This window comes from Panicum hallii, chromosome 1 (genome assembly GCF_002211085.1).
Source record: "Panicum hallii strain FIL2 chromosome 1, PHallii_v3.1, whole genome shotgun sequence".
NCBI classification, from domain to species: Eukaryota; Viridiplantae; Streptophyta; class Magnoliopsida; order Poales; family Poaceae; genus Panicum; species Panicum hallii.
In genome coordinates this window covers 47138160-47156341 of record NC_038042.1, presented here as the reverse complement: position 1 = coordinate 47156341, position 18182 = coordinate 47138160, and the positions used below count along the sequence as shown (strand labels likewise).

General features: G+C 44.4%; 2 protein-coding genes across 4 annotated transcripts; one reads left to right on the top strand and one right to left on the bottom strand.

Annotated features, from left to right (window-relative positions):
- LOC112887077 (auxin response factor 7-like) lies at positions 1-6093 on the top strand. Of its 3 annotated transcripts, XM_025953169.1 has the most exons (15): positions 3-262; positions 369-502; positions 1565-1680; positions 1863-1958; positions 2088-2144; positions 2341-2493; positions 2575-2659; positions 2844-2934; positions 3042-3206; positions 3817-3936; positions 4025-4109; positions 4240-4408; positions 4525-4994; positions 5067-5257; positions 5364-6093. In XM_025953169.1, the coding sequence occupies exons 2-15, from the start codon at positions 472-474 to the stop codon at positions 5551-5553; spliced, it is 2019 nt and encodes a 672-aa protein (XP_025808954.1). In that variant the 5' UTR covers positions 3-262; positions 369-471; the 3' UTR covers positions 5554-6093. The 3 variants fall into 3 exon arrangements, with proteins under 3 accessions (XP_025808962.1, XP_025808954.1, XP_025808945.1); XM_025953177.1 differs by having other exon boundaries at positions 1-502; positions 4573-4994; XM_025953160.1 differs by having other exon boundaries at positions 3-502.
- A 1171-nt stretch (positions 6094-7264) lies between these two features.
- Positions 7265-10149, bottom strand: LOC112887096 (RING-H2 finger protein ATL58-like). Its single transcript, XM_025953190.1, has 3 exons — positions 9040-10149; positions 8848-8930; positions 7265-7864 (listed from the first exon to the last, which is right to left on the bottom strand). The coding sequence occupies exons 1-3, from the start codon at positions 9247-9249 to the stop codon at positions 7465-7467; spliced, it is 693 nt and encodes a 230-aa protein (XP_025808975.1). The 5' UTR covers positions 9250-10149; the 3' UTR covers positions 7265-7464.
- Positions 10150-18182: the final 8033 nt, after the last annotated feature.

Sequence of the window (18182 nt, the reverse complement as noted above, 5' to 3'; positions counted from 1 at the left end):
CGCTGTCCAACGCTTCTTCCTTCGCGCTGCTGGTAGTAAAAAAAACCCAACGCCTCGGCTCCAAGCCAGCCAGCCAACCAACCCGCCCCGGGCAGCAAAGCACAGGCGCACGAGCTCCTCCCAGCTCCAGCTCCAGCTCCACGCCTCCTCCCTCCCCTCCCGCCATCCCCCTCCGCCGCGCGCCTTCCCGCCCGCCGAGCCTTTGGGGGGTTCCGGAGTCGCGGCCGCGCGTGCGTGACCCTCCCCTCCCCTGCTGCCGAGAGTAAGATCTCCGGCCTCCCCCCGCGCGCCCCGGCGCCTCCTCTCTCTCCCCTGAATTGCGCGGGCTCGGGGCTCTAACGGCTGCCCCGGTGGCGCTGCGGCCGCAGATCTGCGGAGCTCGGCATGGGGTGACCAGATCGGGGCGCGGCTCGGTGCTCTACGGCTGAATTCCGCTCGGGGAGGGGAGCTCGTCTCGGAGAAGCCGCGGGGATGGCGAACGCCGGCGCGGCCGTCGGCTCAGGTGCGGTTCCGTTCCCTGCGCTCTGGCTCCTCCTGCTTCTCTCTCTCTCTCTCTCTCTCTCTCTCTCTCTGCTCTCTCGGCTTGTGTTGCTTGGACCGGGCCTTTTGTGTGGCGACTGCTGGGCTGGCGGGGGGATGCTGAATTGCTGAGCGTAGAGGAACGTGGACTTGGGAAGTTGACTCCCTCGTGGCAGAGAGAGGAAGGAAGTGCGAAATTCGGTAGAATTTTGGACGGCTTTGCAATTTGTGCATCGAGGGAATGCCTTTTCTTCATAATTTTGTTGTTTACACTGGAGACTGCTATTTTTTTTACTGATTCATGGGAGAATTCGCAGTTTAGCCAGTCTACTTTTTTAATTATTGAGCTCACCACCACCCGATTTTTCTTATGCATGCGAAATTGCATCTGCGGAATGGGGGGAATATGTAATTATGGATCTGGAAAATCGATTTCTGTCTTATTAGTAACCACGGTGCCTTCCAATGTAAAATTTCCAAGGTTACCGTAACAATTGGCCTTGTTTCTAGTACAGCTCAGAGGATTGTTGCTTTTGACTGGTTTATCCAACAATTTTGCAATTCTGCAGTAAATTGTCTGGGTTAGACATCTGTTGTTTTCATGCATGCAAACAGGATCTGTGGAATTGGGGTTGGGGAGGGGAAGATTTATGGTTGCGGATTTGTAAACTGATATTTGTCCATTTGGTAACTGCAGTGCATTCCTTTGTAAATTTTGTATGTTTTGGGTGAAATGTTGATTATATTATGAAAATGAAGGATCTATGCATATGGTGCTATTTTAGGATTGTGTAATTATTGCACAATTGAATCATCATAGAAATAGACTTATTCATGTGAAATTACGAATAGGAAAAATATTAAAGATCTGTGTGTATGGTCCTACAATAGGACTGTGTCTTTATTGTTCAATTGATTCATCATAAAAATAGACTTCTTCGCTGTAAATTTTACAGAATAAAAGGGTGAAAAAATCTCTTCAATTGGACGTATGCCTTATTCTCATGAATGTTTCTTCTTATCCAATCCAACTGCCTTTGTATAGGGGGTGTTAGCGATGCTTTGTTCAGGGAACTCTGGCATGCTTGTGCTGGGCCGTTGGTCACAGTGCCTCGCCAAGGCGAGCTGGTTTACTACTTCCCGCAAGGACATATGGAACAGGTATATCTTGTTGTGATGCACCACAATTGAGGAGTCGAGTGCTTTTCTGCATAGTTTAGCTATCAATATTGTAATAATATTTCTTGTGCCATATATTAGAATCACGGTGGTTTGTTCTGCAGCAATGCAGCTCGTTTTTGTATATCTTGTCATTCAACTGATGACCAAAAATCTTTCTATAGCTTGAAGCATCTACAGATCAGCAACTTGACCAGCACCTACCTTTGTTTAATCTACCATCCAAGATCCTGTGCAAGGTGGTAAATGTAGAACTCAGAGTAAGTCCTCCTTTCCTTTTGGTTTGTGTAGTCTCCCTTCATGCAAACTTCGCTAGAATGCCCACTAATAGAACCATTTATAGAACTGATATCTGTACTTTTCCTCACTACTTTATCTCTGGAATGCAGGCTGAAACTGATTCTGATGAAGTTTATGCTCAAATTATGCTGCAACCAGAAGCAGATGTGAGTAGGATCACTTATATAATTTTCTTGTGGATCTCAATCTTCTCATTCTGCTATTGTCTCTTTGTTCTGTACATATTGTACTCTATCTCACATAATGGCCTTCCTTTCTTCCAATTGATTTCACTAGCTATACCGCATGATCAGTATTACATATGCATGTGCTGACGTATTTTCCTTGAATTCACTTAATTAGCAAAGTGGGCCCACCAGCCCAGATCCTGAGCCACCAGAGCCAGAAAGGTGCAATGTCCATTCCTTCTGCAAGACTTTGACCGCATCAGACACGAGCACCCATGGTGGGTTCTCTGTCCTCAGGAGGCATGCTGAAGAATGTTTGCCCCAATTGGTTAGCACAATACTTTGTATACCTTGTCTGTGCGTAGCATCTGTGGCATGACTTATTAAGTGTAATGGTTTTTGTTTTTAGGATATGACTCAGAATCCACCGTGGCAAGAATTGGTGGCTAAAGATCTCCATGGAAATGAATGGCATTTCCGTCACATTTTTCGAGGTTGGTTTCTGACATCATCATACCGCTTAAACCTGTTTTAATTTCAGAGTATAACAGTGTTGTTCTTGTAGTTTTGATGTGGCGTTCATTTTGAATGAACCTAGTTCTCCTGCTTCAGAAACAAATTTCCATAATTATTTTGGTTGCAATGACTCATGAAGCATTATTGGCTGTTTTCTTTTAGGTCAACCAAGGAGGCATCTACTTACAACAGGCTGGAGTGTTTTTGTTAGCTCGAAAAGATTGGTTGCTGGTGATGCATTTATCTTTTTGAGGTGTGATTGAAATGCATGTCGAAGCCTTTTATCTCATTTGTTTGTCTTCTGGTTCTGCTGAGTTTTTTTATGAGCCTGCTAACTGTCCTTATTCGTTAATCTAACAGAGGTGAGAATGGAGAGCTACGAGTCGGGGTAAGGAGGCTCATGAGGCAACTAAATAACATGCCATCATCAGTTATCTCAAGCCACAGCATGCATCTTGGAGTCCTGGCAACTGCATCTCATGCCATCTCCACTGGAACTCTCTTTTCTGTTTTCTACAAACCCAGGTTCGCTTCCTTTTTTTTCAAAAACCTTCTGTTGTGAAATGCTCTCTTTACTCAAGGCATTATCTTTTGTTTGGGTCTACTATACTTTGTACATGAACTAGCTGCTCTGTTATAAAAGAACTGGGCCGGTGGGGGAAAGATCGCCCCACGGTTTTCTATAGGCAGAGAAGATCCCAGCCATATCAGCTGAGTAAACCCCCGAACCCTGGCTTCACCCTGTAGGGCCGCACCGTAATCTGGGCTGACCATGACCTTGGGTTGGCGATCACTGCAACTACCCCCTGGTAGGAGGGCCCAAACCAACCACATGTGTCATAGACCGGCGCCTTGCCACTATTTTGTGCTGTTATCAGTTATTGATTTTCCTGTAGTGGTGGTTCTAATGCCTATCCAATTTTACATGCGGGATGGTTTTCTTTCGTCACATGAGTTTTGTTGCATTACATTCAATCCCTGTGTCTATATTATGAATGAATTTCATGTATAGCTTTTCGTTGTTGTTTCTTGCGCTAAACTTATGTTGTCCTATTAGGTTTGGCATGTGGAAATATACTTTCCTTTTGAACTTGTGCTAAGAAACTTTTATTTGTCCATCTAATTTGGTCCACAGAACAAGTCGATCGGAGTTTGTTGTTAACGTAAACAAGTACCTTGAAGCTAAGAATCACAAGATGTCTGTCGGTATGAGGTTTAAAATGAGATTTGAGGGTGATGAATCTCCTGAAAGAAGGTATTCTACATTTTATATTCTGTAAACTGATATTTCATTATAGGTTGCATAGATGCCTCTCATAACCTTCTTCCTTCATGGTTTACAGATTTACTGGGACAATTATTGGTCTTGGAAGCATGCCAGCTAACTCAACATCTCCATGGGCCGACTCTGATTGGAGATCTTTGAAGGTAATCAATGTCTTTCTATTTATGGACATGATTCCATTTTTACTTTGCATTTTCAACTGAAATATATGTTGTATTTCCAATTTCGAATGTGCCTTTCCAAGATCTCAGACCATGCTTTCACTGCTGACAGGTCCAATGGGACGAGCCTTCTGCTGTTGTCCGTCCAGATAGAGTTTCACCATGGGAACTAGAACCGCTTGATGCAACTAACACACAACCGCCTCAGCCTCCTTTACGGAATAAGCGTGCACGGCCTCCTGCTTCACCTTCTATTGCTCCAGAACTTCCTCCAGCTTTTGGTATGTGGTTGCTAAGCTGTTGTGCCAAATTATGACTAGGCTTCTAACAGCATACTTCCTGTTCTCTTCACATATTGACTTGCATGCAAAACTAATCTCTTCTATTTCTATCTTAGGTTTTTGGAAATCCCCGGCTGAGGCTACCCACTCTTTCTCATTTTCAGGATTGCAGCGAACTCAGGAATTATACCATTCAAACCCCAATTCAATCTTCTCATCATCGTTGAATGTAGGATTCCATTCAAAGAATGAGCGCTCTACTCCAACCAACAATCATTTGTACTGGCCAATTCGAGACACTAGAACGGAATCCTACTCTGCTAGCATTAACAAACTTCCACCTGAAAGGAAGCAAGAATCCGCTATTGTTGGCTGCAGATTGTTTGGTATTGAGATAAGTAATGCAGTATCACCATTGGTTACTGTTGCTAGTGTTGGTCAAGGCCAACCACCTGCTGTGTCAGTAGATGTTGAGTCTGATCAGCTGTCACAGCCATCCCAAGCCAACAAAACAGATGCCCCAGCAGCAAGCAGTGAGCGCTCTCCTCATGAGACTGAGAGCCGGCAAGTCAGGAGCTGCACCAAGGTGATAATGAGTTATTAACAACTTGTTTATTTCATGGTGATGCTAGTGTAATTGCTAACTTTGTCCTTGCAGGTAATCATGCAAGGAATGGCGGTTGGCAGGGCAGTGGACTTGACGAGGCTAGAAGGGTATGATGATCTTCTCCACAAGTTGGAGGAGATGTTTGATATCCAGGGGGAGCTTTCTGCTAGCCTCAAGAAATGGAAGGTTATTTACACGGATGATGAGGATGATATGATGCTGGTTGGGGACGATCCGTGGTCGTACGTACCCCTTGCCCCTTCGCACTGGATTCTGTATCTATAGAACATTTGAAGTCCTTAACTTTGCAATTGATTTAACTTGGGATTTTGTTTCCTTTTATCGCAGTGAATTTTGCCGCATGGTGAAAAGGATATACATTTACTCCTACGAGGAGGCCAAGTCTTTAACTCCCAAGGCGAAGCTGCCGGTCATTGGTGACACCACTAAACCGAACCCAGACAAATTGTCACCAGAATCTGACATGCCGCAGAGTGACTCAAACAACAGCGTTCTGGTTGCCGCCGATAAGGACTGATGGATGCTAACTTGGCGCTCTACCTTTTCTTCCCTTTTTGGATGTTTGGGAGGCAATGCCCATGCTCCTTGAGACTGCTAAGAGTTATCTGTTTGTTGCGCTGTGGGCCCGAAGGACGTTGCCCACAATCTGCCTGACTGCCTTGGTTTGGAATGGCTGATGTAGGACCAGCGGTGGTCCTCTGCCAACAATGACGACTGGAACGGAATGGCAAGCAGGCTGCGTGCGCGCCGTTCCATGTGGCACCAACCTGTGTTTTGTTTGCCGTGTTTGGTAGGAGGCATGGCGTATTGCCGGCTGCCTGGTTTTGGAGACTGCTACTGACTGCTGCCATCTCGCCGGCCGTCGGCCGGCGGGCCGCGCCCCTCACCTCCAGTAAATAGGACTTTATGTACAAGTATTTTGGTAGTAGCAGTAGTGGTTTATGTATATCAGCGTCATGTTCCTTGCTACCTATATAAGCATCATCATCTGTAGCTGGTGTTCCCACCTGCATTTTATTCTACCCCCGGCTTGGTACCAGATGCTCTGGTGCAAAAATGTCTCTGCTTGCTGTTCCAACGGCATGCTCTTGTCGGCGCGTGCTGCCGTGCTGTGTGTCGTGTGCGTGTGCTTGTGCGCTTTCGGTTGGAACGTTGCTGCCTCTGCCCGGCATTTGTGCTTTCTTGATCTTGGTGGTCTGCCTTGTCTGCTGCCCTCCGGCGCAAGGCATCTGTGTTCTGTACATGCTTGAACTAGTGACCCGTGTCTCTTCATCATTGTAATGCCTGGGGATATCTGGTCTGAAGTGACGCTGACGCGGGCCGGAGGCGTCTTTATGCTTTGTGCTTTGCCCGCGTGGATGAGGCACGGCGCCTCGTGGTTGTGATGGACCTGAACCCTGGTGGAGTGATGGTCTTTCTACCGGCCACCATTCCGAAGGAAGGCTCGCCGGAATGATTGCTTCCGCCGTGGCTCGCTTAAAGCCTGGAGCACGAGGGGACTAGGGCATCTGTTCACGAAAAGCAGGGGTTGAGCTTTGGAGTGTGCGTTTGGTGATTCGGTTTGGATTTGCTCGCAGGCGATGAACATCCGTGCGGCGAGACTGTCAAGAAGTGAAGATCGATATGGCCAATTTCAGGAGCGAGGGAAGTGCTAAACATTGAGAAATTTTGCCAAACTCAGCTGCCTGTGTGTTGCGTGGGAGGTGGTGGAAAAAAACACAGCCTCTGAAAGGTAGGGATGCCCTTGCGGGCTTAAGAGAGAGCTGGTGATGGAAGTGTTTATCGTGCTAGTGGCTAGTGCTACTATGTAATCATGTGTGTGCACTGCCAGCACAAGTGCAGAATCAGTTGGATGGTGATGGCATTTTGGCGTGCGGTGGTTAGGGTGCTGGTGCCAATGTCACGGTTGTTGTTCTGCCGGGCTATGGCCTATGTGTTTAGTCTCTTTTGGTGCGCACGCTTAACCTCGGTGTGGCGATGTCATTGAGCTAAAGGCATCATTGCATTGCATTTGTGATGCCCCCCTGGCCTAGTTGAACCTGCCCAAGTGGACATGTCTTTTTAGAGCTCATGGCAATTGACAGATGCCTGATGTCTGTACAGTTATAGGCTTATAGCTTATAGGAGCTTCAGTGAGCTCTTAGGCTATATCAATTCCAATAAGCATATCGCCCCGCCGATCTTAGGGCGTTCGAGGATTGTAACTTTGTAAGTTTATGACACCAGTATGGTTTACCAAATGAAAAACAGGTCACTGGTACTTTATCGGTTATGTTAACTATGTATTGATAAATATTTCTCCAGCACTGAACTTTTCCTTTTTTTCCCTGGAAAACGGCTAGTACAACATCAATGGTGATCTTTATGTGTTTATCCTTCCTGATCAGCTAAACATACGATGCTACAAGAAATATATCAAGGGCCGCCTTTATTTCTTTGCTTTGTCGGGTTGGCAGGTTGTGCTTGGTGACCCTTCCGTGTCAGCTTGAGGCTCAGTGACCACCCTGACCGTCAAGGGCTCTACAGCATCGCTACATGGTTCTTCGGCCTGACCACCACCTTCCGCTGCCTGATCTTCCTGTGGTGTGTTCCTGTCGGAGAGGTCCTCCTGATGGTGTACATTCAGAGATTCCTCTACAGTTTGTGCTTCCAAATCCGGGTCAATGCTGGTTGCTTTGGGGGCTGGAAGGAGCGAGACTCGACAAAGGGGGCAGGTGGTGTTTTTAGAGAGCCAGTGGTCAATACAATTGATATGAAAGGTATGGCCACAAGGAGGTATTCGCTGAAGCCGCTCATCTGGTTGATAGTCTGCTAGGCAGACAGAGCACCTGACAACAATTATCAGGTGTTCAGAAGCAAAGCAAAACTTAACAAAATAACAATGCAGGGGCAAATGCCAGTAGAAAGAAATGACTCATGCCAAAGGTTAACAGTTAACCAACAAAAAGGCTGGGCAAAGGGCTAGTCCCAATAATCATACGATCTCAAAGAAAAGAAAGATCAGGGACCATAACATGGAAAGCTTGCTGTTATGTTTCTTTCTTCAACAATGTTGAATTGTCTGCATATGAGAAGCAATATTCCTCTTGATTAGTAGACAGTTTAAACGTTCTTTCAATTGACTGTAACAAATTTGCTCCATGTCACTCTAAATATAAGCTTTTTCACACACAGGCATGTTTATATACGTTTTTTTCCCTTAATAGCAGAATGGGGGAAACAACAGATGTCAGGGAAAAAATACTTCGAATTTTTTTAGCAAATGATGTCATGAATTTTCCTATTATAGGATCTGTATCAGGATGTCCAAAACATCTATTCAAAAGATTAACTCACATGCTACATTTGAACCTAAACTTGCTGTTACATACTGATTGCTAAAAGCTACACCACCCTGCCTATATTGAAAAGCTAACACAACTATACCCGTTTGTTAAGATTTAGATCTTGTGCCGATGGAAGGGTCCCTATTTATTACCGCATGTGCATTTTATTGTTCTTTTCAATGATGTAATTTGGAAAAGATTTCCAAAGTTAACATACTGTCTAGCAAATATCTAATTAGTGGTGAAATGAGCACTATTAGTATGTAGATTATCGGTGTTCTTATGCAGAGAGGCTGGGATATACTGAAGGCTGAAAAGAACAAGCAGTTGAAAACTTCTTTCTAGTTGCCAGAATTAGGCTGCTGCCATCCATTACCAAGCTAACTCCTTTTTAGTTACTTGATAGGTAAAAGAAGCAGAAACTCTATAAAGAAACTACTATATCACTATATACTGGACCAAAGAGTTTAAAGCAAATCACTGACTGTGTCTCCCTGATCAAGAAACTCTCTTTATAGATAACCACTGGCAACATTTCCCGCATCTCCTTCTTCAAACCACACTCCAGCTACAAATGCAGATGTTGAACGCAAAATAAATCGAACAATTAGATCCTGAATACATAACCAGCTTGGAGAAATCAACTAATTTTCAGAAGAATATGAAAGCTGACTTACCCTGGGGTTATCTCCACGTATCAAATTATTTGTCCTCATCCTCAAGGACTGCCAATTGGCCCTGCGCCGCCTCAGGTAGAACAGATAGAAGAAGAGGAGCAAGACGAATGTAAAAAAGACAGGCACCGAGAAGATGAAGGCCTGGTATAGCTTGAGCTCAGGCGATTCGGCCGAGCAGTAGTCTGGTGGATCTGGGGAGGTGCAAGACATCACGAACCCACAATGTCCTACCGGAAAATATCCAACACAATCTAACCTTTATTTTAGCCCAGCTGGTCTAAAAATTTGGCGAGCTTGTTTATCCGAGTGAGGTAAAGAGCTCTACGCAAAAGTGATTGACGAACACTTATGTAAGGGGCGCCAATGAAGCAAACTGCAACAACACCTACTACGGATAGACAACAAGGTTAAGAAAAACTCGTGATCTCCTCAACAACCACAGGCTAATCAATTGATGCAGCACGCGAAAGGGAAAGGGCTCAAGGTCAACTAAACAAGAATAAGCAGTAGTGATGGTGTCCAAGCCACTAAACATCACAAGAACCGATGCCGTCAGCCCGTCACTAGCAGGGGATTCTCTCGGCCGTCTAGATTTTGTAGAGCCAAATAAACAAGATATACACCAGCGATTCCAAGGCACCTAATTGCTCACGAAATCTTTTGGGGCCGGGCGAGGAAGAACGGAGGACACTCTGCACCGCCCGCACTATCCAGACCTGACAGCGCGCAATCCGCAAGGAGCAACAGCACGAAGTGAGGTATCTGGAGGTAGCAGCATTCAGGAGCTGAAATCAATTGCCTGGCCGGCAAAGGACGGATCGCAGCCGGGACACGGACGGAGGAACCGAGATCAGGGCGGGGGCGGAGAGGGATGGGGTCGAGGCTGAGGCAACACTCAGCACGGAAGGGGGGCAGGTCTCGCGCGGGCGGTAGAACAGCGAGGATCAGAAGGGTGACGGCGAGAGAGGTTGCCGCGAATGCGAGACGCGGCGCCGCGCTGGGCGGGGCGGGGAGGGACGGGGGGCGGCGCGGATCGGGTGGGCTGGAGTGGGGAGGGGAGGACGAGCTGGTTGGCTGGGTTCCAAGTATCGAAACGGGAATAGAGAAATGGGGGAGGGCTGAGGGAGAAAGAACGCGGGGAGCTGGCGAAGAAGCCGCACGAGACGTTTGTACGCGCCACTCCGCTCAAGTAACTTGTTCAGGAAAACCTTCTTCAAAAATTTTGTTGAGGATAATAAACGCTGTGTTTTTTCCCGAAAGACCACTACCTATTAGCGCTCCAAATGTAGTTTATAATCCGATCGCATTCGGTATAATTTTCTTCTTTGATGCTTTAGGTTGAGAATATAGGCAATTATATTATTAAATTTCGTATAAAACAAATATGATAACATATAAATCTAACATACTAGACAACATAAATAGCATAGGCAGTATATCAGAGTACATATCTAATACAGAAAACGTACTGAGTTTTGGTTGGAGGTCCGACGACGATGAACCGCCGCTATTGAAGATGACGAAGTTTGTTGGCTCGTGAGGCGATGGAGTTAAGGTAAAAGATGCGCCCTGGTGAAGATCTTGAACAGTCGCGCGAAGCGCTTTCAAAAATCTTATTCACCCTCTCCCGGTGTAGAATCTCAAATGCGAAGGGTTTTGAAGATTTGCTCTCTCGTTTGCCGGTGCACGCCGGCGTTCGGGATGGAGAAGGCTACCATGGCGGCGCAGCAGCGAGAAAGGGCAAAAACCTTAGGTTTTGGTGTACTTTTGGTGGAGGCCGTTGGATTTTGGTGGAGACCGTTGGGTCGTATGTATAGGAAAGCCAACTGCCATCCCTCTCCTCCACCAGTGAGGTGAGATTAAACTTGCACCACATCCTTTTGCATATTCGGACCTTTAAGATTTACTACAATTTCTAAAGTTGTTAATAGGTCAAGTCCACTAAAACTCCAGCACGCTCAATAAACTAATTTGGAAAAAGTCGCATACTATTAGTTAAACTCTAAATACTTTATATACCATAGTGATTGTAAAGATCCACATATCTATATAAGGTATTACGAGAAAACTCGGTGACATATAACGAAATTGTCCAACTAATTTCAGTTCGTTACTTGCCAACGCAACCGCAATATTTTCATCCCGTTTTCTATTTTCCGTTACTTTAGAGTTTGTTCAATTAATCTTATTAAACAAGGTGGCTTCTGACTTTGTATGTGATTTAATTTTTCCCTTCATCTTTTTTCACTCTCCTAGAAACCAACAAGTGCTTGCTATGCGCGTTTCATTTCGGGAATCGATAGCCGGGAGACAATCCAGCCGTCGCGGGGAGGCAAACCGCGGAACACGACGCGGCGGCCCTCGCCGCAGCAGCACGTGTGGAGGCGTGGAGCAGATGCAGCTCAACGGCTACTCGGCTACCGAGCAGCAAAGTCAACTCTGGTGCCACGCCACCGAGCATGGGTCCGTTATCTTCCTGCAAATCTGCAATGGATAAGCCTTCTTTTAATAATAATTATGGATCAAGGTTTGTTAGTGGAAAATATAAAAGAAAGCACGCGCCATGCGAGTGACTCGTGCCACTTGAACGCCATGTTGGTGGATATTTCAGCAACCTTTTTGTGGCTGTAGTGTCGGGCGTTATCCCTTTCTTCGTGTCAGTGTTGTGAAAATTAATCATACTACTTTGTTGCAGTCATAAATTAGTTACCAAAATCTAAAAAAAATACTAAAAGGATTCTCTCGGATGACTTTTAAAAAAAAGAGTTTAAAAAAATAAAATTCGAAAAAGGGGTGCTGATTGGGAAAAATTCGAAAAATGGGTACCTCCCGCCCGTTGATCGGGCGGGAGGCGTGGGGCCGAGGACCTCCCGCCCATCCAGCGGGCGGGAGGTTCCAAAACTTATACCCGAGGGCCTCTTCGCGAATAAGAAACTTTTCTTATTCGCGAAGAGGTCCCTGACACGACCGCGAGGGCGTCCCGCCCATCCAACGGGCGGGAGGTCACCCCCCTGTGACATTCAGGTATTTAGAATTATAAACACTAGATTTTAGTGTAAAGTGTGCATGTTTGATCTTGTGTATGTGTGTTCAAATTTAAGTGCAAAGGGAAAAAAGGTATTTATGTAATTCTGAAAAATTTAGGCCCTTTAGTGTTAATTGGGTAAGAATGGGAGGTAAAATCAACAACATAGGAAGGTTGTGACACCCTAGGTGTCAAAATTATAAAATATTAGGAAGAATGTGAAATGTAAATACATTAAATTAAATGAAATTGGATGAATGTGTGAAATTTGAGTGCATATGTGACAATAAGGACTTGTGTGTAATTAGTTCAAAAATATGAGTCCTTTTGTAAAAAAATGTTGAATTACAAAGGTAACTCTCCAATTTACACTAGGGGTCAAAGTGTAAAAATATAAGTCATCATTACATTACCTGAACTTGCAATTAAGTCCAAAGTTATATGAAATTTATCTAACCAAAGGTAAATATTTTGGAAAATTTAATTTGAGTCCAAAGTTTTTAAATAAAGCTTTAATCTTTAAGTTTTTGAATGTGAACCCTAAATAAAAGAGGTAGGATTTGAAAAGTTCTACAACTTTCATGTTGACCATTTCTTCATTTGAAGTTTAGATCAGTGGAAAATTTTACTTTACAGCTGAGTCCCTGGACTTTCCTGTTTTTGCTAACAGATCCCTCGAACCCCCTCCCCTCTTCTTCTTCCTCTGGCGCCTCTGCTCTGCTCTGCTTCCCCCTTGCCGCCGGCGCAGAGCACGCCCCTTGCCGCCGCTGTGCTGCCCGCTGCAGCACCTCCAGCACCACCTCCTGCTTCCACCCTCCCCCACGCGTCACTTGGACGCCGGCCGCCGCCGCCCTAGCTCGCCCCTGCTGTCCCTTTCCCCCGCGCGCCACGCCGATCCGAATGCCGCCCGGCCGACAGCTCGCCGCCGTCGTGGCACGGGCCAAGCACCCCCTTCGGGCCTCTATTCTTCTGCTCTCGAGCTTCTCTAACTCGTGACCATTCCATTCTGCACTTCCTTTCTCTCGCCCAGCACCCCGAGCCTCGAACACCACCGCCGCCCCCTTCCTCCACTCCGGCGACCCCCCTGCTCGCCGTGGGCAGCTCACTCCAACCATCCCCGCACCACTACAACCCCCTGGGGAGCTTCCCCTCACCTCACTGATACTCCCAGACCACTCCTCGCGGCCGAACCCCCACCGGAACCACCTCGCCATCGCTACCTCCTCGCCGGTAAGTTTCTGTTTCCGTTGAGCTCATCCCTCCGCCCCTCCTCCGACCGACCCAGCCACCCCAGTAGCTTCCTCTCCTCCTGCTGCAGCTGCTGGACCAGGACTTGACCGCCCTCCTCGCGGGGAAGCCTCCCGCCGACGAGCTCCCCTCCGCCGCCGCCTCGGCCGCCGTGGGAAACCCACCTCCGGTCACCCCCTCTTCCTCCTAAGCCCACCCCTGGACGCGCCTTGAGCTCCTGATGCTCGTGGGCCAGTCCTCCTCCACCCCCGATGCCGCCCTCACCGGAATTTGGCCGGTGATGCCCTGCCCCTTCTTCCCCGACGAGCAAGGATCCAGTTGCTCTGATTTCAAACTTTCTAGGGTCCTGTCTGTAAAATTCCAGACCCCCCAATTCAAAAGCTGTGAACTTCAAAAATGTGTAGGAAATTGTAGAAAATTCAGAAAAATGTCAAACTAGTTGTGTTTGAATCCTTGTGTTAAATAATACAACTTTAGTATTGTGATCATGAGATGAAAATATGTATTTTGTGCTATGATTTAATTAATAGATAAGGGGCACTTTAATTAGATCTTTTGATCCATAGCAGTGCTGAAGCTCAAATTTGGACCATGAGATGTGAATGCTATAAGTAGGACTGTGTAAAATTTGGAAGCCCAGCACAGCTTTCTAGCTATGATGTTTAAATAATTTTGCTTTATGTTGATAAAAGCTTCATAATTTAATTTTCAGATGCATCTTTTCATGATTATAACTGAAAATTTTACCTTAGCTTTGTTTCAACATGTATAATTCAAGATAAAAGTTTGAGACTTAGAACACTAGTATAACTTTAGTAATAAATTTAAGCTTAGGTTCAAAGGAAATCTATGAACAGTAGTTCTAGCTCACGAAAAATTATGAAAATAAAGTAGAATGATGCCTTTAGGTAGTATGACATGTCCACAAATTTTCAACCTATGATCATATGTAGAATAGCCAGAATAAATAGGACTTAATATAGAATGTTATATTCCTAACTTAGGGTTTGTTTAATTAATCAAAGTAAGTCCATAATTAAGTCATAACCTAAGGTTATTAAAGATAATTAGTTAGTCAAATAAATGAAGTTGCTAAGTGTAATTAGTTTGATTATTTAAAATGACCAAACATGCTACCTAATATAGTTAGTTTAAATGTTTAAGGTAAGCAACCATGTTACTTAATGTAACTAGGTAGCTTAGCTTATACTCGATAAATGACTGCCCAGTAGAAGAGTAAATGAAATGTTTGATGAGTGAGCTTTGTTTTCATTGGATTGCAACTTTATCGTGAAATAAAATAAAAATGTATGCATCCATTAAACTACATCTTTGCATATTATATAGACTCAACTACTCTCGCCGACAGAGACTACAAACTGATTTCGGAACAAGAAGTGAAAATTTCTGAAGACTCCGGAAACGTCGTCGGAAGTCTAATTGAAGCTCCGAACTAAAGTTCGAAAAACTTTGACACTCCCGCCTCCAGCCCCGCCAGCGAAGGCAAGCCCCGGACATAAACCCGCTACTTTATTTACACTGCAATCTATATTTATATACTTGTGGATTAAGTTCTTAGGAGTTGTCTGGAAACCATAGTTGCATATTCTTAGTAACCAATGTACTGAATACTAGAACTTGAGTCCGGATAGCTATTATGCTAATAGGACCGGTAGAAGTCGAGTGATTGCCGGTCACTCGCGAGCTTTATAAGAATTGTAGTGTTTACATTCCTGTAATCACTATAAGGATGACAGACGGGATCTATGTGAAGTATCATGGTTGAGATGATACCCCGTCCGTGTTGATGAATTTGGCTAAGGTCGCAGTGTGTGGTAGTGGTGGTTAAGCGTTTGAAAGTACTAGCCACATGCCGTGAAATATGGTAAGCGGTAAGCCTAGTAACCAATCGGCCTGGCAAGTGGACATACCTCCCACCACTCGTATTTGGTTTTTCCTGTTACTCGCTTTGATGTGTGGGAATACGTGTTGCAGGGCAACCAGGAGTATGGTCATGTAGTTGCGCTACAGACATACGTCCTGCACATTGGTTGTGCGTATGGTCCTGCTGTTGCTTGTGGTGGATCTGATCCACGACCTGAAATGAAAGGCAAACGGTTGCTTCGGAATGGTCTTTTCGATGTTCCAAGCGTGTGAGTTAGGTTTACCATGCAATGATGAAATTCGATTCAGAATCGTTCGTTTCTCGTGGAGATTGAGACTGCTTGATCCCTTTGCCACATAGAGTAACAAGAGCAACTTTAAGGTTATCAAAGATGATGTTTGTTTAAAGATCCTATCATGCTTGAGTAGTTATAGTTGGTTACCTAGAATGGATAATCAATTAGAACTTGAAAACTAAAATTTAAAATTAAGGATCTAATCTTTGTTGCTTTTCAGCTGAAAACTATACACAAAACCTCTAAAAGCCTTCATAAGTCTAGTTACATGGCTAAGTATACCATGAAACAGGTAAGTCTTGCTGAGTATTAGAGTACTCAGCCTTGCGATATGACTTTATTTCAGGTAATGTCTCTGAAGATCCTACTCTTCCTATGCCATGGTCTTATGATCTGCCCGATGGTTGGTCCGTGGAATGGGACCCGTCCCCAGCAAAACACTGATCATACCGAGTGATGTCATGCCAGGGCTTGGCATGATGTTCATACTGGCGACGTGTATAGTTGTCGTATTTTAAATTCCGCCACTGTGAACATGGAACTTTAAACTGGTTTATAATAACTTCTATCAGTTTTGAACTTATGCTATTTTTTGAAACTCTTGTAATATAAGAGCCTGTAATGTAAAATATGATGGTGATTGTATCTCTTGACTCGCCTTCGTGCGAGGTACCTTGTTTGATACTGCATTCGGTGGTTTATCGGGACGTTACCCGACAGGCCAAGGGGTTACACTGTTTGAAGTACGTGGGAGCCTTTGAGAGAGGACTCGCGTATTTGAGCCGGTGTAATTAAGGTTGGTTCAGCCACACCCTCCCTCCCCCCCTCCCCCGCTATATAAGCCTCCACCTGCCCCTAAATTTCCATTTTATTCAGCAAAAACTAGGAAAAAAAGAAAGGAAGGAGAGGAAGAGAGAAGAGGAAGCGGCGAAGGCCTGTTCACACGTCGATTTGGAAGTATATTCTCATTCTAGTTGTATAATTACTTGAAAATAACTACAATCTAGGAAATATTTGTTAGGGTAGTTATGTTTTGAATAGTTTTTAATATTTTCAATTGTTTTTAGTATAATTTATATTCTAAATAGTTTAGAATTTGGAAAATATAATCTGGGAATCGCTGAAACTTAGGGTCGTTGTGTATTAATATGTAGTATAACTAGTTTATTAATGATTGACAGATATGTTTTCCGAAAAGGGTATTTTTAGTATATATTACGGAGAAGGAAATGTGATTTATGGGCCGAATGGGGTAGATTTAAGTGAATTCAACTGTAAAGGAGTGCATCCTCAAGTTTGATGGAACTTGTTGTTGCTCATGCATGAGGCCAAAGTTGCTGCACATACTTTATTCTCATGTAATGGCTGTTTGTGCGGATATTGGACATCCTGTCGATATATATGTTTCTCATTACTTCAGAAAGGAGACAATTGCCAGCACCTGACAGTATAAGATCTATGGGTTCTGTATGGTTGGATCGTTCACTGAGACAGCGAATCCTGTGATATAAATTCTAGACCCGAGAATAGCTCGGGTTAAGAGAGAGCGCCATCAGACACGGCGTATTCGTAATGATATGGATGAGTCAGAGCTCTGTCCGAGAATACAGCGCTACAGTACATGTAATTAGAGTGGACACATGTATAAACGTTGTCCAAACAATGATGCTAGGCCCAGTTCTGCTAAAGCTGGCCCTACAGGTGATGCTACAGATGGAAGACCTCCGGTTGCATCAAGGAGTAGGAGACGTTGACGATCGAGTGCTACTACGACATCAGGCATCGTTTAGTTGTAATTTTATTTGAACGTTGTTTGCTAATGTGTAATATTTGCCGCGTTGAGTTTGTATCAGATCTGGATGTGTATTTGTAATTTTAACAGACCATTATGTGTATTTGTAATATTTGCCGCATTGACTTGGCATTTGTATATTTAAACTTATTTGTTATCATACTATTTTATTTTTAATGGCTTGATGTATCGTACTATCGTAATATTTGGATTCTACGTTGCAAAATGTTATCGCTTAACCATCTTCATACGAGCTTTAGATACCGTAATCTTCTTCGTAAAGTTGAACTAAATTCCATCAAAATCATCAAAAACCATAACCATCGAAAACCAAAGTCAAAAGACCAAAAACCATCAAAAACCAAAATAAAAAAACCAAAATAAAAAAACCAAAAATAAACCAAAATAAAAAAACCATCAAAAACCATAACCATCAAAAACAAAAAATAAACCAAAATAAAAAAACCAAAAATAAAAAACCAAAAATAAACCAAAATAAAAAAACCAAAAATAATAAACCAAAATCAAAAAAGCAAAAATAAGGAGGGAACCTCTCGCCCAACGGGCGGGCGGGATGACTTAGGGGCCTGTTCGCGAATAAGAAAATTTTCTTATTCGCAAAGAGGCTCTCGGGAGGGGCCTGAAAAAAATTTTGGAACCTTCCGCCCGTTGGATGGCGGGGGTTCCCTGGCCCCACGCCTCCCGCCCGATCAACGGGTGGGAGGTACCCATTTTCCAAAATCTTCCGAAGCAGCACCTCTTTTTCGAATTTAATTTTTTTAGCCTTTTTTAAAAAAACTCCCGAGCGGATTGCCAATCCACGATGCACTAATGCACAGCCCATCATGGGACCGGCCCATATTACCACCCATGAGACCCGTTTATAACGGGCGAAAAC